The sequence below is a fragment of the Oncorhynchus keta genome, chromosome 25 (assembly GCF_023373465.1).
Source record: "Oncorhynchus keta strain PuntledgeMale-10-30-2019 chromosome 25, Oket_V2, whole genome shotgun sequence".
Taxonomy (NCBI): Eukaryota; Metazoa; Chordata; class Actinopteri; order Salmoniformes; family Salmonidae; genus Oncorhynchus; species Oncorhynchus keta.
The window spans coordinates 18400057-18425545 of NC_068445.1; the positions used below are offsets into that span (position 1 = coordinate 18400057).

General features: G+C 42.5%; 1 protein-coding gene across 3 annotated transcripts in view; it reads left to right on the top strand.

The window, feature by feature from the left end:
• Positions 1–20974, top strand: part of LOC118374384 (transcription factor 7-like 1-B) — a 45150-nt gene extending 24176 nt beyond the window's left edge. For 2 of the 3 annotated variants that reach the window (XM_035760780.2, XM_035760781.2), the window contains 9 exons: positions 2745–2828; positions 14136–14271; positions 14439–14541; positions 15282–15365; positions 18342–18488; positions 18739–18901; positions 19023–19130; positions 19366–19417; positions 20073–20974. In XM_035760780.2, coding sequence (XP_035616673.1) covers positions 2745–2828; positions 14136–14271; positions 14439–14541; positions 15282–15365; positions 18342–18488; positions 18739–18901; positions 19023–19130; positions 19366–19417; positions 20073–20548 — 1353 coding nt within the window. In that variant the 3' untranslated portion in view covers positions 20549–20974. The remainder of the gene's footprint in view (positions 1–2744; positions 2829–14135; positions 14272–14438; positions 14542–15281; positions 15366–18341; positions 18489–18738; positions 18902–19022; positions 19131–19365; positions 19418–20072) is intronic. The other variant, XM_035760782.2, reaches the window with a different exon arrangement.
• Positions 20975–25489: the final 4515 nt, after the last annotated feature.

The following is a 25489-nucleotide window of genomic DNA, read 5'->3' on the forward strand; positions in this document are numbered from 1 at the left end:
TAACAGTATCTTCCCATTTACCATGCGTTCCTTTCTGGGTTTTATGTACGTGCATTTATTTTGGGGGATTTATTCAATTCTGTTGACCAGGTTTTTGTGTTTTTAGTCAAACAGAATTTTTCATTGATTTTGATTGAATAAGGGTCCCTTGATTCTTAGCCTAAATGTTCTGTTATTTTGAAGAGAGAACATTGCATTCCCACTTTAATTTGAGGCTTCTGCCCCGAACTTGGAGTGAAGGAAATATCTATATAAAATCTAGACTCTCAGCTTTTCCTGCATGAGGAACACTGACCTGTGTGTGTGTGTGGAAAGATTTCTAGAAAGCAGTTGAATAACTCTGAAGCCCCCCTGAGTTGATCCCCTACCACCTCTCCCTCTCTCGTAGTGTGCGGCTGGTGTGTAGTTGACTACAGTGATGTAGGAACTGCTGATATTGGGTGTGTGAGGTAGACATTTTACAGGGAGGGTTGGGGAAGATGGTCGTTTTGAAGGGGTCTTTCTCTAATCAGCCGCTTCATCGAGTACAGTGACAATTCTATGAAGGAGGCTGGCTCATTTTACATTTAAAAGTGCCTCAGGGTATGTTCCCCAGTCCCCTTAGAAGCTGTCCAATAAGGGAAGGAGGGGGTGGGAGAGCTGGGGGCTGGCATGGTCAGGCCAGGGTAGACCAAATGCTCACAATAGGGCTTGTTTCATTTGTGGAGGGACTTGTGATTGTCATAGATTAGACAGTGAAAAATGTATTGTTTTGGTTATCCCTCCAGAAAGCAGCATTCATTAAGCAGTATGCACAGAACAAAATAAAGTTTCAATAGGGAGCTAGCAGCATCTAAAAGCAAGTGCCTCCTGACAGTTGTATGGACTTGGGCCCATTAGGACCTGCGATTCAGCCTTGAGCAGTGTGGTGAAAATGAAGAGGACTGATGTCAACTCCAAGAACCCCCCTCCCATTTTGGATGGGGATAAGGGTCCCCCCCCCACCCCCTCAGTATTCTATTGGGCCCCAGCTGTCAGGAAACAATACCCTCTGCCTTCTCCGACAAACTCATTCCTGAAAATGTTTTTCTCCCTCTCTCCCTTTCCCCCTCCTGTTATGTCTTTTCCATTTTTAACCTGCAGTCATCCAAGCTTCCTTCCTCCCTATGAACTCAGAGTGATGAATGAAGCTTTAAAAATCTAATCCTGCACAGATGATTGTCAACTCCTTTTAAGCCTTGAAAAGGTTTTTGTCATCTTTCACATGCATGCAGCGAGTTCTCCCCCTTATAGACTTTGTGCAACAGTATAATGTATTAAGTGCACAGCCTTGGTTTATGTAAGATGAGGAAACGTGCCATGTCTTATTGTACAATATGGCTTTTTTCCATGCAAAATAGATATTTTATTTTAATCTGGGATATGGATTTTGAGAGAGAGATGAGTAAAATAGCTGAAACAGCTAAACTGTTAAAATGGTCTTAAACCCTTCAAATCAGTACAGCGAAACAGTCAAAGTTTGCCTGATAAGACCCAAGCCCCAGTGGCAGAGGTTGATTATGGGGACTCTGAGATGCACGTTGTTCTTCCTTCTCTATTTAGCCTGCTGCTGACCCAGCCATTTTGGGGAGTGTCATAGTGAACATGAATTAAACTGCGGAGTAATGTGCAAAACAACTCGCAATTACTAAACAGCGATGCTGTTGCATTACTACTGACACATGCTGAGGCTTTGGAATCAAGTTGGTATTGTATTCTATGCCCAAAAGGCAATGTAGAATATCTATGATACAACAAATGCAGCAGAAACTGAAAGGAAAACCCTTTTAATTAATTTGAAATCGTTGGATACCATGGAGAAAATGCACATGTATGACAGTCTGCTGTATTCGGTATTTAAACTGAGTCACAAACCAGATGGCCGAGCTCTGCATCGGTCTGAGCACCAGCTCCACACACTGCACCAAGACTGATCTAGAAAATCTATTTTAAACGTGTTGCTTTCAGGAGGAGATAAAACAACTCCTCCATACATGACGCTGTTCCATGGGGAGTTACACATGGGCTGGGCGGCCATAAATGAACAATTGTGTTAAACTCTGTGCCAAAAAAATGGAAAAGAAAACAGTAATGTTTAAGCCAATGATAACAACTATGATAGCAAGTTGAAAAATGTTAACAATAAAAGTGGATTAGTTTGGTTTGGGTCAAAAGGCCAAAACAATTCACCAGGATGCCATAGGCTTAGTGCGGAGACCCCACCCCTGCCTTTCCCCTCTCCTGATGGAGCTTCCTTCCAGCTGTCCCTTCCCACCCGCTAGTCGATGGGCGCCCACAGCTGGAATCTTGTTTTTTCCCTGACAAACTGCGATTTCACAGTCTCCCTCCAGTCCGCTGTGTTCACATCCCTCTCCCCCTGCTGCCAAAAGCCGGTGTCTGACTCCAACAGCATATGAGTCTCATACAGGTGTCTGTCAGAGTTATGGCTCTCTGCTGGCTCCCACACCATTTATTACACTGTGGTCTGTTCTGGAATAGCTAAACCATATTTCATGCTATTCATTCTCAACAAGCATTAGCGAGTTAGTCTCGACACATTATAGCAGGTTCGATAATAGCATATGGTGTAAAACTGTGTGATTGTAGCTTTACCCTGTATATGAAGCAGATTAGGTATAGAAGTACATTCCTTTTCTCTGTGATCGCTTTCATTTGAATCTATCTAAATAATCCTGATTTCATGTTACTCCTTCTTCACCCCACAGTACCTGCAGATGAAATGGCCTCTACTGGATGTCCCTGGAGCTGCTGGACTCAAAGACTCCCGCTCCCCCACCCCAGGACACCTAGTGAGTACACCATACCATCTATCCATCCACTGGGTCTAGTAACAGCTCACAGCACCCTTCACTACACTACATCATTACACAACAGTCATCTAGTCATTCCATACCATGCCAGTCCAATACATCATTTATCATGAATTATCATATAGTTTAAGGTCGCGTCCGGCCAGTTCATTTGCCTTTCCGTAGAGAAGTCATCCGTGATTATGTTTTGGCACAGCCTCTTTGTGCACCTCTGGACGTGCAGGACCTGCTGGGCCTGTTACACCTCACATGGAACCGTGTTTAGGTGATAAACACTAGATAAACGCCACTAGGGATCAACATACCATGAAGTGGGGAGAGAAAGAACAGCATATCTTGTTGATCTGGGGTTAGGGAAGTGATCTGTAGATGTGCTCCGAGAGAACCAGCCTCAGTCACCACGCTGTGGGAAAATAACCACAGTGACTCAGCCTGTGACCTCAGTAATCCCGGCTAGACGGGTCTGTTTAGTTTGGTGTGTTTGTCGGATCTCATAAACGCAATGATGCACTTGACAAAGTCCTCATTGAGTGGTGTCAATGGGAAGCTGTTGTCAGTGGGAGTAGTGTAGGCCTTGCCCTGGGGAATCCAGAGCTTCGCTGTGGCTGACTTCACTCTCTGTTAAAATGGTCTTGGAAGCCAATTTAAATATATTTTATTACAATAAGTGCTGACCTGTCGGTGACTCTGTGAGCATGGCTCGTTTGTCCGCTGTGCCCTGTTTTGTTCCTGCCAATGGATTTTATTTTATTTACTTAATATATAACATTATGAAATGCATGGTCTTGCATTATGGAATAGCAGAAAATGTGAATAAGGAGCAGAGTAATGGGAAGTAAATCAGGAGGAATTGAAAGAGACTATTGAAGACTTGACGTGAACACAGGACTCTGGCTTGGTTCCATGCTGCCCTGCCTTGGCTGAACTCCGGATTTCTCTGTTGTGTCGAGCCTTATATATCTGTGCGACGTCTATTGAACCAGGAAGGTCAAATAGAGAGAGCCTTATTGTGTACTTTGCCATTCAGGTGTGAGGGATTTACTGTAGCTAATTTTGAAGGAGAATATTTGACTTATTTGAATTGCCTAACTTTAGATTTGGTAGTGGACAGTTTGCTGGTTCCCATCTCAAGTCACTGTCTTTCACTGTTTATATGTTCTTCCCCTTAAATCTTTTCTGCCAATAGAGTATTGGGTCATGTGAACTAGAAGAGGAAGTAGCCATTCTAGATCAGGTGATCTGAGACAAAGGGTCATCAAATGTGTGAGCAGAAGCATCCTCTGATACAGAGGGAGTGTAGCAAAGGAAGGCTGGGCCACTGGGGATTCAGATTGAAACACCCCACTGTGCCCTTAACCCCCCCCACACACACACACACACACACCACGGCCATAAACCCACATGCCCTTCTGGTGAGCTGCTGCCAGGGAGCCAGGCTGATTATGTGCTCATTACCAAGGCAGCAGAGAGGGGGAGCAGGAGGCAGGCTCTCCAGGCCTGCAGGGCCCCAGCACTGCTCTAATGAGAGCAATGGGAGCGGATGGGAACATGCAGAGGTACACAGGGGTCCAGGGATTACTGCCCAGGGGCCAGGGCCAACACCAGCTAGAGGGACCTGAGGAGAGGGAGCCAGGGGACAGCAGCAGGGCTTCCATCAACCACAATATTGATGTATTCCTGCTCTCTTCTGCAAGCACTCATTACATGTCATAATTGTATATTCATGATGGCTGGCGTGGAGACAGCGTTTTTCTCTGATATTGATTGTGGGACTCCTGGAGGTGACCCTCAAGTATGCGCACATGCATGTACCTTCAGAATCTTAAATTGTTCATACACATATGGGCCTTTTACTGATGATTTATCTGCCCTAGAATGTGTTTGTAGAAAGGCATTCTCCCCCTTAGTGTATTTGCTGATGAATTAGTCATTTAGCAGCAGTTCTACAGCAGTAATGAGATGATGCCATCGCTGATGATCAGATTCCTGGTGACTCAGATCATCAAGTGTCCCTCGCGGTGCCTGGCCTGCAGCAGACAACAATGTCAATTGTAATGAATGATGGAGCTGGTCTCACTTGGACTCCTCTCGTTGTCTTAGTGGACCAGGAGCGAGAGGAAGCTTTGAAAAAGAAATTCAACCCTTGTTTGGATATGAGAAGCCTGTGGAACGGGGAAGTCTGTCCTGTAGCTGCTGTGCAGATTGGGTCCATAAGGCCCGTATGCTAATCAGAGCCTGCTCCGGCCGAGATCCTCAATTATTTACGAGACAGGTTTGTTTAGCATTCAGTTGGTATTGCTTTTGGTGGTACGGGTGGGCAGACTAGGGAGAAGGGAACAATAGAAGGGAACATTGCTTACCCACCCCCGCCCCCATATCATACTCAGAGGGCTACCTCTTCATTCATTATACATCAATGGCGATGCAGGGCCAGTTGATGTATTGTGGGAGTCAGCCCTTGCCTCGTCTCTCCACCAGTAGTGTCCGGCCTTGCTGGAGCAGACTGGACAGGGAGAGAGCTGTCTGCCATCTGGTACCACAGATCATGTGCATTTGCACAGCAGCAAAAACGCACTCCTCAAACTAGAGTAATGCAGTCCGATCATAATCATGGAGGTCATGCTGCCAATACCCTTCAGGTCATTCTACCATTCCTACTGATTGGTCCATGTTAGACTGTTTGACATGTCATTAGTTATAAGTGACTCAACATTAAAGTGGAACTCCAGTCTCCTTTTCACCTCATTTAACACCTGATTTAGTTAACAAAAGGCACATCTCAATAGGTGGTCCAGGTAAGTCATGACATCACAAGGAGGGTGGGTCTTTCCTCTTTTGTTCTCTATTGCAATGAAGTGGGAGGCCGATGACATCACAACTTCCCATCATACCAACTCATGGAATGCCCTTGTCTAAAAAACACTACTTTCTTAAAAACATAATTTTTTTAACCTTTTTAGTGTGTGTTCCAGGGTAGATAAGTCGATTTTTAAATCAAATTGGCTCTGGCCAATTGTCGGGGAAAAGAAGAAAATCCCATTGCGAAGTAATGCTTTTTAGCCTATTCATTGATGGAAATTAATTTGACTGGTCATGCTTATCGGTCTATATGTTAATTGACATAATTTAGTGGAATTACATTGACGAGTGTGTATTCTGCAGTATATTCATTATGTACCTTATTTATCACACACGTACAGCATACAGAGCCCTTGAGTGGGACATCTGTCAGACAGCGCGAGAGCTGCTGCTGCAGCATCTCAAAGGCCAAGGGAAGGCAGGCCTCATCACCGTGTCACACACCACTCTGCAATGAGCTGGAGGCAGTAGGCTATGCATTTTGAAAACAACATACTTCATTGTTTGAAACCTGAATGGCTGAATACATTATGAGGCATGTATTTCCTTGCTTCAAAGTAGGCTACTAGATCTCTTAGTGGATATTTTCATCTGTCACATGAAACCTCTCACATGAAAGTGCCCTTTTGACAATGGTGTTTTCCTGCTAATTGCATTGCGAAACGAACATTCACGTGTAGCCTACTTCCTTGTGTGGATTGCTGCACTTATAATGTGAAGAACATTTTAAGCTAAACGTTCTGATCTGTTTCATCAGACGCATTGCTTAATTATTTTATTTTTTAAACATGTTTGATGTAGCCAAGGCCTACTGGTTGTATGAATTTGGGATCAATCTCCCCACAACTGTCCCAGAGTCTGTTTGGAATAGGCCATTTCCTTCTCAACAAGCTGACCAAATAGAACAGGTCAACTTTCCTACTATGGGGGATAGTAGATTGACAAAGGCTAGTGATTTTGTTGTGCGTTACTCCTCTTGTAGGCTGAGGAAAAGTAAATGTGGACAGTTAGTCTAAGCATCTTCAAAGTGCACATCAGAATTTGGTAAGAAGGACCGCACATTGTTGCATCTTCGACTTGCATGTTCTGTTAATATGAATGACCATAATCTAAATGTGATTTCTGTCATTTTGAGCACTGTGAATGGACACCCTAATCAGGTTATGCACCCTATGCATATGGGTCCGGTACATTTCTCAAATGTTCAGTAAATTCAAATGTTACCGGTCAAATGTCAAGCGGCACTTTTTCCTAATGGAAACCCTGATGTGTCCTTCACTGTATTTATACACTACAAAAGTATGTGGACACCTGCTCGTCCAACATCTCATTCCAAAATTGTGGGCACACACGTACAGCATACAGAGCCCTTGAGTGGGACATCTGTCAGACAGCGCGAGAGCTGCTGCTGCAGCATCTCAAAGGCCAAGGGAAGTGGAGTTGGTCCCCCCTTTGCGGCTATAACAGCCTCCACTCTTCTGGGAAGGCTTTCTACTAGATATTGGAACATTGCTGCAGGGACTTACTTCCATTCAGCCACGAGCATTAGTGAGTTTGGGCACTGATGTTGGGCGATTTAGGTCTGGCTTGCAGTCGGCGTTCCAATTTATCCCAAAGGTGTTCAATAGGGTTGAGGTCAGGGCTCTGTGCAGGCCAGTCAAGTTCTTCCACACCAATCTTGACAAAACATTTCTGTACGGACCTTGCTTTGTGCACGGGGGCATTGTCATGTTGAAACAGGAAAGGTCCTTCTCCAAACTTTTGCCACAAAGTTGGAAGCACAGAATTGTGCCATTGTATGCTGTGGCGTTATGATTTCCCTTCACTGGAACTAAGGGGTTGAGTCTGAAGCATGAAAACAGCCCCAGACCATTATTCCTCCTCCACCAAACTTTACAGTTGGCACTATGCAGCGTTCTCCTAGTATTCGCCAAACCCAGATTTGTCTGTCGGACTGCCAGATGGTGAAGCGTGATTCATCACTTGAGAGAACGCGTTTCCATTGCTCCAGAGTCCAATGGCGGCAAGCTTTACACCACTCCAGCTGAAACTTGGCATTGCACATTGTGACCTTTCTGTGCGGCTGCTTGGTGATGGAAACCCATGAAGTTCCCAATGAACAATTGTTGTGCTTACAGAGGCAGTTTAGAACTTGGTAGTGAGTGTTGCAACCAAGGACTCGATTTTTACACGATACGTGCTTCAGCACTCGGTGGTCACGTTCTGTGAGCTTGAGTGGCCTACCACTTCACGGCTGAACAGTTGTTGCTCCTTGATGTTTCCACTTCACCATAACAGTACTCACAGTTGACGGGCAGCTCTAGCAGGGCAGAAATTTGACTAACTGACTTGTTGGATAGGTGGCATCCTATGACTGCAACGTTGAGAAAGTCACTGAGCTCTTCAGTAAGGCCATTCTACTGCCAATGTTTGTCTATGGAGTTTGCATGGCTGTGTGGTCCATTTTATACACGGGTGTAACTAAAATAGCTTAATCCACTAATTTGAAGGGGTGTCCACATACTTTTCACTAGCAAAAGTTAAAACATCAATGGGGAATGTTTACAAAGAATGTGACTTCCTAATGAGATCGGATAGTCCTAACTTCAGTGTGTGTCTGCCCAGTCCAGTCATCAGATCATCAGTACTCACAGCTCAAAATGTCCTCATGCTCTGAATTGGACAAAGACAGAGGAATTCTTCTATCTTGTGTTTCAGTACCCCATTACAGAACAATCATGTTGACAACAGGAGCGTTGCTCTTGGTCACTGTCAGCAGCTTGTCATAACTCACTTAGAGCAGGATGGAGGTCACCAGATTGCTTGTTAAGTGAATCGAAGTAGTAAGAGCTCAGCATTGACATGGGTGTGCATCCAAAAAATGGCCTGTCCTTGGAGTTTCCGTTGATATTTTCGGCACATTAGACTGAATAGCAGTTTTTGTAAAGACATCGAATGAGAATGGTACAGGTTGGTTTTGGCAAAGCTACTTTCTGCTAGCTTGCAGTCAAAATGTGTTTTACTGGGTGTGCTCTGAGATTTGCCATGTTGCATTACGCATTAAACAACCAGAGTCCATCATAAAATCAAAGGTTTTGGAAAGCCTTAACTGAATACTGATGGGAAGGCTGCAGTCCTTCCATGGCTCTGCAGAAACCTTGCTTTTATAGACACACACTGGACTCAGTACCTCGGTGAAAGTCAAATATAGGAATCAAGTCCCGACATCTAAGTACACAGTCATCTGAAAACCAAAACTTTCAAAATCGGCTATTTGATTAATCAGTGGTGAATAATCTCTACATCCTTTTTTAGTAATTTCACCATGTTTGTAGGTTTCCAGAAGTTACCACAGCCACAAATTCATGAAAACAAAATGTAGCTTTTTGTTTTTATTTTAAGGGTATGGTTAGGCATAAGGTTAGCAGTGTGGTTAGGTTTGAAATCACATTTAAAGAAGATAAGTTGAACAAGTAGCCCGGAATCTATGACTTTGTGGCTGTGGTAACTAGTGGTGACTATGTTTGTGTCAATGCTTGCCTTTTCGCTTGCCCTCTCAGTTCCTCGTGACCTAGGTGAAACACTCAATTATTTATTGGTGTCTAGCAACTGCAACGTGACACGGCCATTTTGTTAAATTTAAATGTAATTGCCATTGACCCTTTCAGTGGGGATGACTGTTCAGACATAAAGCGACGCAACTTGTCTGCCATAGTTTTTGGTGGACTTGTTCTAAAAGCATATGACAGTCAGTCCACTCTTATGTCCTTTTTCCTGTTGGCATTGAAAGCAATTATTGGATTTCTCAGCATGCCATGCATTCTTTTCACTCTTTCTTTCCTGGAGTTTTGAAAAGCCTCTGAGCCTCCCACCCAGAAGGGGTCACGTAGCAGAAAGGCACACACAAAGCTCTGGGGTTATTCAGTTTCTTCTGAGCGCTCTTCCCCATCGGCTGTTTGCCTAGTAATTCAATTCAGATGTGCAGGATCCAAAAACATGTTTATTTGAATGAAATCTACCCCTCCACCCACATTGACCAAGGACTAAGCTTTTCTTAGCAGTGTTCCAAGTTTAACGGCCCAGTGAGGTACTGCCACCTTGGCCTCTTTTGCCTCAAACCGCTTAACAGACAGCCACCTTGTCTCTGCACTGGCTCAGCAACTTTTTGCTATTTTTCATTTTCCTGTTACCGTGTCAACTCGAATCCAATATCATTCAACACTGTTGCCACACGTCAGCTGTGAAGGCATTGTGCTTTGTTACAGTGGACTCGGTAGTTTAACGAGCAGGCAGGTCTATGTAGAGAGCACGATGTCTGTGTGTCAATGCAGGTCCCGTCTGTCTCCAGATTGCTCATGAACCCAAGCATGTGAGGCTGTGATGGGTAAAGGGGTAATTAGAGGCTGAATTGAGGTATTGATGGGCTGGGGAGTTCCTCCTTTTATTTAGAACCACGATTTAAGTTGGCGTTCTTCACTTTTACACATCAAGACTACTTGTTTTTGGGCAACTTATTTTTTTCATGTTGGCTAACTGGTAACTACTGTTGAACTGCTATCCAACTGAAAGTTCAATGTGACAGAATGAAGAAGTGTAATACCAATGCTTTTATTTAATTGTAACTACTCGCAATATTCTGATCGAGAGGGAGGGACTTGCTTATTGCTTTTCTGTCAGCACCTAATAACCCAGTAGAAGTTGATGAGGTAACCATCTATGTACTTAAAGGTAGACCACAATGGGACCTCTCCTCTGAAGATGGTTTAAGCAGGTAGGCCGCTGGCCTAAATGCTTTTGCATGTGGACAGCCCACGTCTACATATTTCTGTTCCATTGTTTTGCTTGCTTTACTCGTATGCAGACTGGTCTTCATGTTGAAACTGGCGCTGTTAAACTTTAAACTCTCTTCTGAGCGAACACATGATTGGTGTATTCCAAAGTATGAATTATTAATGGCGATCGTTTCCAATTCTCACTGAAGTGCTTCCCAAAAATGTTGGCTCTCAGGTCTAGAGGTCTCAAACAGCATCCACAATATAGGGAAAATTCACTCACATTGTACATGAAGTGGAACAACAAAAAATGTCTAAAGTATACATGACATTTGGGCTTTGGGTTTTCTACATTATGCATAAATGCTTTATGCAACCATCCAGTCTTTTCCTCTAGTTTTCTTTAGCAGCGGTGGCAACAGTCACAGAAAGGAAGGGATACCCATTTGACCTCGTCATTGCGCTAATGCTAGTTAGCAACCTCCTTCAAACTGCAAGCAGAGACATAAAAATGGTATCCATGAGTTCATCTGACTCTGAGAAAGTAGATAAAGGGCCTCATTTCCTAAATCCCCAAATATCCCTTTAAGTTTACACTGTTGGCATTTTTCAATCCCGGAAAACGTGTTTTCTTTATTTGTGGGGACATCAACACTATGACAGAACACACATGGAATTAAGTAGTAACGAAAAAAGTGTTAAACAAATCAAAATAAATTTTTGGTTCTTCAAAGTAGCCACCCTTTGCCTTGATGACAGCTTTGCACATTCTCTCAACCAGCTTCATCTGGAATGCTTTTCCAACAGTTTCACATGCTGAGCACTTGTTGGGTGCTTTTTCTTCACTCTGCGGTCCGACTCATCCCAAACCATCTCAATTTGGTTGAGGCCTAGAGGATTGTGGAGGCCAGGTCATCTGATGCAGCACTCATCACTCTCCTTCTTGGTAAAATAGCCCCTACACAGCCTGGAGGTGTGTTGATCATTGTCCTGTTGAAAAACAAATGATACTCCCACTAAGCCTTAACCAGAAGGGATGGCGTATCATTGCAGAATGCTGTGGTAGCCATGCTGGTTAATTGTGTCTTGAAATAAATCAGGGACTGTGTCACCGGAAAAGCATCCCCACACATCACACCAAGGTGGGAACCACATATGCGGAGATCATTCACCTACATGGCGGCTTGGAATTATAAGTGAAATAGTCTGTCTGTAAACAATTGTTGGAAAATGACTCATGAAGTGTCATGCACAAAGTAGTTAAAAGCGCGAAGAACAAGGAACACACCAGGCAGGTCCGAGATACTGTTGTGAAGAAGTTTAAAGCCGGATTTGGATACAAAAATATTTACCAAGCTTTAAACATCCCAAGGAGCACTAAGCGTATATTATTGAAATGGAAGGAGTATCATGTCATGCACAAAAAGTAGACTTGCCAACACTATAGTTTGTTAACAATACATTTGTGGAGTTGTTGAAAAATGAGTTTTAATGATTCCAACCGAAGTGTATGTAAACTTCAACTAGGTGTATGTATGTATGTATGTATGTATGTATGTATGTATGTATGTATGTATGTATGTAAGATGTATGTATGTATGTATGTATGTATGTATGTATGTATGTATGTATGTATGTATGTATGTATGTATGTATGTATGTATGTATGTATGTATGTATGTATGTAAAAAGTGTATGTATGTATTTTATATCTTTATGTATGTATGTATGTATGTATGTATGTATGTATGTATGTATTTGTATGTATGTATGTATGTATGTATGTATGTATGTATGTATGTATGTATGTATGTATGTATGTATGTATGTATGTATGTATGTATGTATGTATGTATGTATGTATGTATGTATGTATGTATGTATGTATGTATGTATGTATGTATGTATGTATGTATGTATGTATGTATGTATGTATGTATGTATGTATGTATGTATGTATGTATGTATGTATGTATGTATGTATGTATGTATGTATGTATGTATGTATGTATGTATGTATGTATGTATGTATGTATGTATGTATGTATGTATGTATGTATGTATGTATGTATGTATGTATGTATGTATGTATGTATGTATGTATGTATGTATGTATGTATGTATGTATGTATGTATGTATGTATGTATGTATGTATGTATGTATGTATGTATGTATTTATTATCATTGTACGTACGCAATCCTATAATATGAAAGCTTTATCCATGTATCATTGGCTTATTTTTTTATTTACATCTAATATGTACTTTACCTTTTACAAGGCTTTGCATCTGCAATTTCCTCATCACAACTGACATTATTGAAATCAAAGCAGGCTTTGGAAGCAGGAAAAACACGTTTGCTAAGACTTAAAAAGGGGGAGAGGTTGGAACTGCTTTTTTAAAAAAAGGGCAGAAAATGCATGCCTGAGATTTGGAACAATTCTAAGCATCAAGAAGTAAGAGAGCGTACAGTCGTTTCAATGCAAACCTTGTTCCATCCTGGACCTCGTTGGTTAGACGAGAGGTTGAGAAGGGGGTTGGGAGGGATACTGAAGAAAGGTTAGGTTGGAGGAACAAGACTCCTTTCTCCCCCCCACCCCTGGCCATCACATGTGACGAGTTGGGCCAACAAGCGTTTCATTGAGCAGGGCAGCCAGAGGAAATAACTGTGAGGCCGAACGCTGCCTAATGAAAGTAGAGACGCTGGTTATTATTATTATCATCGTCCTCCTGGCTGTCCTGGCCAGGTCCGCTAGCTAGCTGCACTAGAGTCAGGGGATATGGCGTTTCTCTGCCACCACACAGCCCTATTAAAATAGCTGAAATAACAATGAGTCTGCTCCAACAAAATCAGTTATTTAACTCCTTGAAGTGTATGTATACCCCACCTCCCATTGTGATTGATGCTGTATTGTGAGTGCTTTGAGTGTATAGGATTTGATTCCCTTAGACTAGATCGATAGATCTAGTACCAGTGTACTCAAACCATATCAATGAGGAACTAAAAACACTGTTCAGGGTTAATGTCATCCTACATGGATCAATGAAGAACTGAATAGTGTGCGGGCAAGTTAGCGGCTTGGGATTAGCCATGTGTATGGGCACTGAGCTACCTACAGTACTGGGGGCTTGTGTTGGTGGAACTTTCACATCTTGGGCCCTGTTGTTTTGCCTGTTGGGCTGAACAAACAGTTCTCTCCTCCACGTAATGGCCATAATGGTGTTGGTATGCATCTGCAGGCTTTCACTGTGTCTTGGTGGGGATCCAGATTGCATCATAGGGCCTGTCACACACACAGCCACAGCCTGCATTGTTTACCAGGGAGGGAGGCAGGCAGACGGGCAGCATTCTCAGGCATAGGGACTCACCTTTACCCACATGATACAGTGACTACCAACAACATGTGTCATGACCTTTATGCCAACAGAGTCCATGGTGGATTTGGAACCGTTTGCATTAGGATGCAGAGGGCTATGCATGTTGGTCATACATGGCCAGCATCAGGCACAACAAATGTCAGACTTATGAATGAGCCTGTTTCTGTTTGAGTCTTTGGAGACCCAGGGATACTATTAAACCCCTGGTCTATCTAGTCCTCTCTCTCTGGTGTCTAAAGCCCCTCTGTGTGTTCCTCTCCTCTCGTCTCTCCTACAGTCCAACAAGGTCCCAGTGGTGCAGCATGCTCACCACGTCCACCCGCTGACCCCCCTCATCACCTACAGCAATGAACATTTCTCCCCCGGAACCCCTCCCTCACACCTCTCCCCGGAGATTCTTGACCCAAAGACCGGTACACACACACACACACACACACACACACCCTCAATGCAAGCATTACATGGCTTGCATTAAACTTAAACTGCAGTCTATATATCTATTAATTTCTTAGAGAAAATGACCTTGACTGTGACTTTAAATTATCTATTGCTTCAATTGTCCCCCCTGTGTTCCCTTCAGGCATTCCTCGGACTCCCCATCCATCAGAGCTCTCTCCGTACTACCCCCTGTCTCCAGGTGCTGTGGGACAGATCCCTCACCCTCTGGGATGGCTGGTGCCACAGTGAGTAACACACAGCATTAAATAGAACAGTATTATATACATATTTATGCACTGGCATAACATACACCCTTGCAGCCCCCACAAGGGGGAGGGGCGGGGGTTGCTATGGGCTCTGGGGGCCACAACCACAAAACACCCTTCTCCCCAGATAGCATATGAACATGTCATAAGCCATGGCAAATTAAATGTTTAAAATGACAGAAAAAATATGTATACTAATCTCAGCCTCATAGCAAAATGTGTAGAATAGTAGGAAATGCAAAATACTCTCAGCCTCATAGCAAAATGTGTAGAATAACATGAGGTTTGCTATAAAACTGCACATTTTCCTCTCTGCCCCATGGCAATATGTCATGTATCTGTGGAGTAACCCACATCCTCCTAACTCATAGACATGGAGAATAGTTTTGTTGAAGTGCATTTATCTCAAAGTACAGTCCTAACCTGGTATAGTATAGGAGAAACTTTGAATACGGTATAATATGTACAGTGTTTGTCAAACTTTGCGGTATAGGCACATTCTGATGCAATTTTGATAATAAAACACTGACATATTTGAGATATTTAGGATAGATTCTTCACATTCTATGGGTTTTGCTATGGGTCTTGTAACCAATTTGAACGGTGCTTTTCCACAAGCAGGGGATTGCAGTTGAGTGCTGGATTAGTGCTGGTGCGTTATCTGTCAGCTGTCTGATCCTCTTCTGACTGGTGCCTTCCTCTACTCCTCTGATTCTCAGGCAGGGCCAGCACATGTACTCTATCCCCCCAGGGGGGTTCCGGCACCCCTATCCCACCCTCGCAATGAATGCATCTATGTCCAGGTGAGTGGATCGCTTTGCTCTTTGTCACCCAGTCTCACCAACCCCTAGCCATCCCCAAAAAGAGAGCAATATCTTGTGGTTGTAATGCATTCTGTAGTCATGTTTATGATGTTCTCATTGCTGAGTTTATAACAGTCTTAGGACAGGGGTATCCAACCGTGGACAGCCAGTGGGTAGGGACTACAAAGGAATAGGGGTGCTAAGTCTTCTAAAAACGAGCTCAGCCTTCCTTCCAAAGAGAGCGTGAACAGATTATTGGCATTCAGAACCCTACGCTGTAGACAGCACAGTCTTTTCTGTGAACTATACTACCCTGGCCAGGCCAATGTTCTCAGTTGATCTGCTACACACACGCACACATACACACACACACACATACACACACAAAGATGAAAGGGCTGAGAATCGATTACGACAAATCAAAGCTCATCTGAACCGACAACTCTCATCTGATTGAACTTTCTGCCCGACTGTCAAAATTTGAAAGATTTGTAGCGAGCCTTCCGGTGTTAGTATGGGATGAAATATTCATCAGGGTCTCTGTATGATCAATAGTATTCTCAGCTCCTGCCACAGTGTTACAAAGTTTGTTTTGCCGTCTGTCCCACCTGAACAAGGCTTGTTCATGTAATATTTGACAGTTTTGTCATGAATATATGATAATACTTTATGTACAGTGCCTTGTAAAAGTATTCATCCCCCTTGGCATCTTTCCAATTTTGTTGCATTACAACCTGTAATTGAAATGGATTTTTATTTGGATTTCATGTAATGGACATACACAAAATAGTCCATATTGGTGAAGTGAAATGAAAAAAATAACATGTTTCAAAAATGTATAAAAATAAAAAAGTGTTGCGTGCGTATGTATTAACCCCCTTTGCTATGAAGCCCCTAAATAACATCTGGTGCAACCAATTACCTTCAGAAGTCACATAATTTGTTAGATTGCACACAGGTGGACTTTATTTAAGTGTCACATGATATATACATCTGAGTCTGCAACACCACTAAGCAAGGGGCACCGCCAAGCAAGCAGCACCATGAAGACCAAGGAGCTCTCCAAACAGGTCAGGGACAAAGTTGTGGAGAGGTACAGATCAGGGTTGGGTTATGAAAAATATCTGAAACTTTGAACATCCCACGGAGCACCATTAAATCCATAATAAAAAAATGGAAAGAATATGTCACCACAACAAACCTGCCAAGAGAGGGCCGCCCACCAAAACTCACAGACCAGGCAAGGAGGGCATTAATCAGAGAGGCAACAAAGAGACCAAAGAGAACCCTGAAGGAGCTGCAACGCTCCACAGCGGAGATTGGAGTATCTGTCCATAGGACCACTTTAGGTCGTATACTCCACAGAGCTGGGCTTTACGGAAGAGTGGCCAGAAAAAAAAGGAAACAGGTACTCTGGTCAGATGAGACTTAAATTGAGCTTTTTGGCCACCAAGGAAAATGCTATGTCTGGTGCAAACCAAACACCTCTCATCACCCCGAGAACACGAGCACCAGCCCTACAGTGAAGCATGGTGGTGGCAGCATCATGCTGTGGGGATGTTTTTCATCAACAGGGACTGGGAAACTGGTCAGAATTGAAGGAATGATGGATGGCGCTAAATACAGGGAAATTCTTGAGGGGAAACTTGTTTCAGTCTTCCAGAGATTTGAGACTGAGATGGAGGTTCACCTTCCAGCAGGACAATGACCTCACGCATATTTCTAAAGCAACACTTGAGTGGTTTAAGGGGAAACATTTAAATGTCTTGGAATGGCCTAGTCAAAGCCCAGACCTCAATCCAATTGAGTATCTGTGGTATGACTTAAAGATTGCCCGACACCAGCGGAACCCATTCAACTCGAAGGAGCTGGAGCAGTTTTTTGCCTTGAAGAATGGGCAAAAATCCCAGTGGCTAGATGTGCCAAGCTTATAGAGACACACCCCAAGAGACTTGCAGCTGTAATTGCTGCAAAAGGTGTCTACAAAGTATTGACTTTGGGGGGGTGAATAGTTATGCACGCTCAAGTGTTTTTCATTTTTTTTGTCTTATTACTTGTTTGTTTTACAATAATGAATATTTAGCATCTTCAAAGTGGTAGGCATGTTGTGTAAATCAAATGATACAACCCCCCCAAAAAATCAATTTTAATTCCAGGTTGTAAGGCAACAAAATATGAAAAATGACAAGGGGGGTGAATACTTTTGCAAGCCACTGTATTTGATGTTCTACTCTTTTTTTAAATTTTCCTTCTCCTCAGCTAGTTTTTTAGTGGCTGCTGGGATCGTAATGGTGGAAGAGACCCCTCTTTTATGTATGACATGATAGTTTAAGTAGAAAGATATTGGAGAGATTAAAGTGTACACCCAATTACGAATGGGGTGTCCTGAATTTGACGTGCTACTGTTAAGTAACCTTTTTTATAGCAAGAAAAGCGTCTGGACACACTCGCATGAAGTACAAGCTTATAGTGTATTTTGGACTTTCAAAAACCATATCTGTCTGTTAAATTGAGATTTTTATGAAGCATTAAAGGATTTTCCTTTCGTGTATTTAACAAGAATGTGTGGCAGAGGAGCATGGAACTTAATTTCCCCCTTTGTCCATGTACAATGTACCATTGTGTTAGCACCACTCTCATTTTCCAACAGCTATCTGAAGTTGTTCTGTTCTGATAGCTGTGGAAGAAAGACCCTGCATGGTTTTGAACACGGGAAGCAGTGGTTTCCGGTGTCAGGTCCCCTCTGTCACCATGGTTACCATACACTTCACTTTTCTCCAGGCATGGTTGGATAAAGGGACTTTTGAAAAAGTCTTTATTTGAACAAAAAAAAGAAATATGTAGCTCATTGTGGACATTACTTTAGTCTAGACTCCAGACAAACAGTCGACTTGACAGGTCAGACCGAAAGAGTGTGTAAGAAGTTTGTTGAAAGTTTGTTAACCGTTAGGGTTGTGTTGTCTTTGTTGTTTCCAGCTTGGTGTCTAGCCGTTTCTCCCCCCACATGATGCCCCACCACCCCCACGGCATGCACCAGACTGGCATTCCTCATCCTGCTATCGTATCACCAGCCATCAAGCAGGAACCAAACACTCATGACCACATGAGCCCCTCTATGCATTCGTAAGGACCAATAACTGAGATGCTTCACATTTACCTTTATCCAAACATGTAAACACTTTATTTACTGTTATTAAAATTGGTTGTTGACTGAGTATCCCGTCTCTATTCATAATTCCATTTGGAGGGCCAGGATTCTAGAGCATCCTGTTTCTTTGTAAGAGGTCAGCCAGGTCTTCTGGAATGGAATCGGACCTCATACACAAGGAGGACTATTTTAAGTGACATTTGCAATGTGTATTTTGTGTCTCAGCAGAAAGTCTCCCGGCCCGGTGAAGAAGGAGGAGGACAAAAAGCCCCACATCAAGAAGCCTCTGAATGCCTTCATGCTGTACATGAAGGAGATGAGGGCCAAGGTGGTGGCTGAGTGCACCCTGAAGGAGAGTGCTGCCATCAACCAGATACTGGGCCGAAGGGTGAGCACAGCACAACACACTGCCTGACCACACAAAGACACACCACAGTTTGCAGGTGTGTTTGTGTGTAAATTCTGTACATGCTTTGGCCAGTTCTGACTTTTGTCATGTTTGTGTTCAGTGGCACTCACTATCGAGAGAAGAGCAAGCCAAATACTATGAGCTGGCAAGGAAAGAGAGGCAACTCCACTCCCAACTCTACCCAGGCTGGTCAGCACGAGATAACTATGTGAGTAGGACATTTTCCCATGGATCTTTCAACAAGGGAGGGAAATGTGGGTTACGGAAGTAAGCGCCTCATTTCCAGTTGGTTAAAAAATAATTCCATATATACTGTGATTCTAATGATCTACAAGACTTTTGTTCTCATACACTGAAGTTGTTTGATGTAGTGTTGAAGCATGTTGCTTTCATTTTGATAGTAACCTGTTTTTCTGACTACATTGTTTTGTTTATCTGTGCAGGGAAAGCGGAAAAAGAGGAAGAGAGATAATAAGCCAGACTCAACACCGGAGGGTAAGGGGTCCTTTTCTCTCTCTGTTCTTCTCTTGGACCTATCCTCTCTATTTAGGGCAGAAAGAACTCCATCTATAGGCCTGTGTGAAACAGTGCTGCTAGCTACACTTGGCTTGCCACTAACTCCTAACTAACTCCTCTCTTCCCTCTATACTTTCACAAGCAGCATATGAAGTGCAGTGCTAATTGTGACGTTGAGGCAGGTATGTCTGCTGTTATGAACCAGTAAGGCTGAACTGCAGGACACTGCTCTCCACTCCACCCGCAGTGGTTTGGTCTGGTCTGTTGCAGCACAGCAGTCAAACCTCATTTACATGCAGGCATTTAATGTGTTATCGACGTAGACATACACTTTTTTTTTCACCCAAACTTTTTAGTTCCTAAAAACCTATGCCATTTAGTTGTGCATTTCACCCATTGTGGTAGTGTTCTTTGTTTTCTCTTCTTTTCTTTTTTTTTTTACATTAATTCGAAGTTTTAAAAAATTGTCCCAGACCTTTTGGTTTTCCATGTTCTGTACATTGTCTGTGAATGTTTTGTATTTTTGGCCAACTATCATGTATGCAAGGGAACTGGCACTGTTGAAGGACTTGTAACAGATTATAGGCTTATTTAACAGCTATATTGACAAAGCCCCCTCCTTTTGTTTCTCCAGACTTCTCAATCAGTAACAAGAAGCAGTGTGTACAATACCTGCCCTCAGAGAAAATGTGTGACAGCCCTGCCTCGTCTCACGGCAGCATGCTGGATTCTCCAGCCACACCCTCTGCAGCTCTGGCCTCCCCGGCCGCTCCCGCCGCCACACACTCGGAGCAGGCCCAGCCCTTGTCCCTCACCACCAAACCAGAAGGACGCCTGCACCACCATTTTCTAACTGGCAAACCCTCTGGATCTGCTTCATCTTCGTCATCTTCATCCTCTTCCTCCTCCTCTTCCCACCCAAGCATCTCCATCCCTATTGGTACTTCAGGCAGCCACTCCACACCCATTCTCCCTCGGCCAATCCCCTTCAGCTCCCTGCACCACTCAATGCTCTCACCGCCCTCTCCTTTCCATCAAGCAGCCCTACATTCCCATCATGCCCTCTTCCAGTCACAGCCCCTCTCTTTGGTAACCAAATCGTCTGACTAAATCTACAAAAGCAATTCTTTTTTTCTCTTTTATTGTGCTGTATATTGCTTTTACTTTTCAAAAAATAGATATTAGAACTTTTTTTTAAATGATGAAAAGGAATAAATATTATTGGTCAATATTTGATCCCATCCTTTTCTACTCCTCTCCAATGAAACAAAATGTATTTTTTGTAAAGTTTACTGCAGAACAGGTTTCTTTTTTTGACCTCATTTATCCAATAAACTACTTGTATAAAAGAAAATTAAGAAAAGGAACAAAAAACACCCTCTCCTTTTAGCCAAAACATTATTAATGTTAGTATTGAGTTTGATTTATAGTTCTGGACAATAATTTCAGTCCTTGCAAATGCCCCTTTTAAATTCCCAAGAGTGTGACTTTCTTTTGACATGTTAAATAAACCTTTGAGATTGTTTTTTAGAAATGCCTGGTTCTCTTTTCTTCCATCACTGCCTGATCACGCACATTCATTTGAATATATATGAATCAATAACATAATTTTGACGACATATATGCAATATAAGGAATGAACATATTTCCTACAGGTTGAAACCTGTAAATACAGGTACAGATACTAACTTGGAAGAAGACTATTTGCTGGGAGTTTTAGAAATCCATCAGCTGTTAAGTTCTGACATTCTTCAAGATAAATATTGGAAATGGTCATTCATCTTTACATCTCTATATTTTTGTCAATTTAGTTGTTTATAATGAAGATCATGACGATAGTGGGAGAAGAATCACTAGTTAATCTTTAATTGGGTGAATTTAGGCTAACCACACCGGAAAATAAAAAGACGTGCCAAGGTAACAAAATTTGAAGCCAACAAAAATAAATAGGCATCTGTTCCTTCCTGGAATGTAGAGTCCCATAACAACGACAAAAAAGCAGGTCAGACTGGTCCCCAGCACACCAAACCCGTTTCGCGCTCTCCCTGTTTTACTGCATCTTTATTCACCATTTGGCACAGTGCTGAGGCTTTAATTAACTCTGAGGTATTGGGACGTAGCCCCTGGGACCTCATTAGGCAATTCAATTAGTAAAAGATACACACGGTAGGTTACAGTTTTTGGTGGCTTTGGACATGGGGAGCAGTGCCAGGGATGGACCAATTAGCCTCTAGCTGGAGGACTGGCACATGAAGTTCCTTCACCGTGTGACTATGTTTTAGACCTTACCCACACTTCTTATAAAGAAGGGCGAAAGCAGAGCTGCTGTGACTGTAGATTGTCATTGAAATGCCCATCTATATAATTGCCAGTTCGGTAATTCAAAAAAACAAATGGACGTAAGCAATTAGTTGATGCATTGTATTCCTGCAACATCCAGATGGTAGGAGACTGACCTGCCTTCCAAACCCACAGCTCTGTGTGTTCCCCAGGGCCCAGTGTAGACCCTTCTGAGTCTGACAGTAACAATGGTTAACCACATGCATACTCTCTCATCTGCTTACCATGCTCAGTATCCTTATCAGCTCTTATAGAGAGGCTGTGAACATACACATTAGCCTAATTAGGATGGAGCAGAGTCAAAATGAGTTTTATTCAAATGTTTTATGTATGCAGCCAATACCAATAGCTGTCATTCATTAGTATTTTCCATAAGCCATAACTTGAACCATTTCCTCAACACACTGTACAATGCCCTCAGACAAGGGTGTCTCTCTCTCAGACTGGGTTCTTTATGGTCTGAACCACAAGCGACAGACTGTGCCTTTTTTACCCTGCGGTGAGATACTGAGCTGTCAGTCTCCCAGCAATGTTTTAACCAATCATTAGCTATAATAAGTCTCTGCTTGTTTGCCTCTCTTTCTTACCTCATCCCAGGCAGAGGCCGTGGTCTCTGGTGCCATGTCTGCCTGCCCTCAAGCTGCTTCCCCTATCCGTCACTGAAATTACAGGTAATGAGTTGTAAAGCACAGCCAGTGAAACTGCCTCCTCAAGGCTACAGATCTATTGTAATGTTGCATTCTCCTTAGACAGTAACACATTATGAAACTGAGAGACTCCAGGTGAATAACTTAAAATGTAGCACACTGGTCAATGAATTTCAGTCGATATCCACCATTGCATAATTGTTTCAAAATTATCACAGGAATACAGCTTCACATTTTGTGATGAGGCAATAGTGTTAGTTGTTTTGATGTTTCATATGTAGCTGCAATGTGTACAATTCATATTTGAACAAATCCCCTCCTATTTGTTTCCTCATACTGCACATATAGGATACAACATTTTATTTTCTTGATATTTGTATTTTAAGTTTTATTTGCACAACATTGTGGAGTCTGAATTGTTTATGCAATAATAAGTGTAGTATTTGGTTGCTCTACTAGACATCTGCCATGTAAGCACAATGTCAGCTTTAATACATGTTAATTTTGCTCATTAAATTCTTGCAGTCTCTTGCCAAGGTTATTTTTTGGGCCCTCCTTTGATCACAAATGAATTCCAGGTTAACCCTTTGATATTTCAAATGCATGATGTGGAGACATTGCATAGACACATCTCCACCGTAGAGACACAAATACGTCCCCAATTAGACAGAGGAGTTAATATGATTCCTCTCAGGTTAGAATATCAGTGGTTCATTCTTAGAGATATATCATACTATGGGATTATAGAGAAAAATCTATTTGGTTTGGCATGCAGGAGACAATGTAACATCCTGTATGCTGTATGCTGGTAGCATGCTGTCAAAAGGACATCAAATCCTAGGAGTGGCCTATAGGCTACAAGGAGTCAGGTCTAGCTAGCAAGTATGAGCCATAATAACAGAGTAAGTCATCAGTGTCATTCTACATGGACAGCCTGGGAGTCTGAGACAGAGCTGCAAAACACACAATTAGTGTAGTCTCACATTTAAATTGTGTTATTGTCTACAGCCAGAACAAACAGAGGCTACCATATCGTCAACTAAAGTAATACATTATACAAAGGGTTTACATATACAGTAAAACTGACTTTAGAACAGCCTGTATTGTAAACGTTCTGTATTTATCCCCCATCCACATCGACAGGGCTGCAGTGGAGCGAGAGGGTCCACAGCTTTAAATTCCTCAGTTTCCAAATCACTAAGGACTTAAAATAGTCCACACACATGCTCACAGTCGTGAAGAAGACGCGACAGCATCTCTTCGCCCTTAGGAGGTTGAAAAGGTTTGGCACTGGCCTTCAAATCCTCGAAAAGTTCTACAGCTGCACCATTGAGAGCAACTTGACTGGCTATGTCACTGCTTGGTAAGGCAACAGCACCGCCCTCAATCGTATGGCACTACAGAGGGTGATGCGGACAGCCCAGTAGATCACTGGGGCCGGGCTCCCTGCCACCCAGGACTCTATATAAAGCGGTGTGAAAAGAAGGCCCGGAAATCGTTGGACTCCAGCCACCCAAGCAATATACTGTTCTCTCTGCTTCCACACGGCAAGAGGTACCGGTGCATCAAGTATGGCACCAACAGTCTCCTGAACAACTTCTATCCCCAAGCAATAAGACTGCTAAATAGCTAACAAAATGGCTACATGGACTAACTGAGTTGACCATTGTATTTTATTTTTGCACTGTCTCTATGCACTCATTAAAACTTGAACCTTATCCAATCACGGCTCCTTTTTCCTTTGTCATTATCTTGGTGCTCCTATCGATAGATACAGGATGTTGGAAGTGTCTGGAAGGTTCCAGTGTATGTGCTTTTACCCTGCTTTCCCAACGTGATATTAATTGACTGTATCCCCAACGTTCAATGAGTTTGACAAGACTCAGCTGGCACTGAGCTGGCTGTAAGCTGAAGAACCCCCTGCTTAATGTATTATTCATACCCATTTGACCTTAAAGAAGGCAATGCAAATAGAACTGAAGAATGAGAGTGATCATCTGAATTTCTAAATGTCAAACACCGTAATTAAGACACATTCATTACAAGAATCCACAGGTCTCCCATTTCCAGCTGAGATGTCAAATACCTCTCATTAACATTTGGATGATTATCATGTCTCCCAAAATATCAGGTTATGTACTCCAACAAATTGCAATTTATTTGATTTTGCACTTACTGAAATACATTTATTTGGTTGTACCTGCGAGGATCTAGAGCTTTCTATCACACAAATTGACAAAACACATTGCAAACAGCTCCATGGAAGTAGTCAGACTCCAGTGAATCCCTCAGCATTTGCATAGGAATGTGTTCACAGTAAGATCGTTCACAACACTGTAGCCAGGCATGGATACCTCATTCAATATAAGAAAAAAGTCCTTTACTTATTAAAAACAATGGATTTCTTAAACCAAACCACCTTGAAGGATAACAAAATGTTCCTTATGGGATTTGAACCAACAAAAGTTTGGTCTGCAAACAGCTTTCTTTAGACATTAGCTCCAAACTGGCCTTTCTTGTATACAGACTGTGACAGGTTCTTGCAACTAACAGGCCTATTCTGATGGGAAATGTATCACAAAGGTAATATTAATCCAGTTGATGTTGAATTAAAAGTGCAACAGTGATACAGTGTGTTTTTCACAGCTGTGGAGAATGACTCAAATGAAGCATTCTGTTACTCCAATTGTATTAATGTTCCTATTTTTAAATATTAAATGCCCCCCCCCAAAATGTAGGGGTCTGGAAATATAAACCATTTATAAAACATACATATAATTAATCGGATTTGGTATGCAAGTCTATTCCCGGCATTTAGTAGCCTATGATATATAACGTTACATTAGGCTACATTATGAATGGAATACTTGTTTCTGTCAAATGTATACTGAACAAAAATATAAAAACAACATGCAACAATTTCCACTATTTTACAGTTACAGTTCATATGAGGAAATCAGTCAATTGAGATAAATTCATTAGGCCCCAATTTATGGATTTCACATGAAAGGGCATGGGCCCAGCCTGGGAGGGCATAGGCCCACCCACTTGAGAGCCAGCCTCA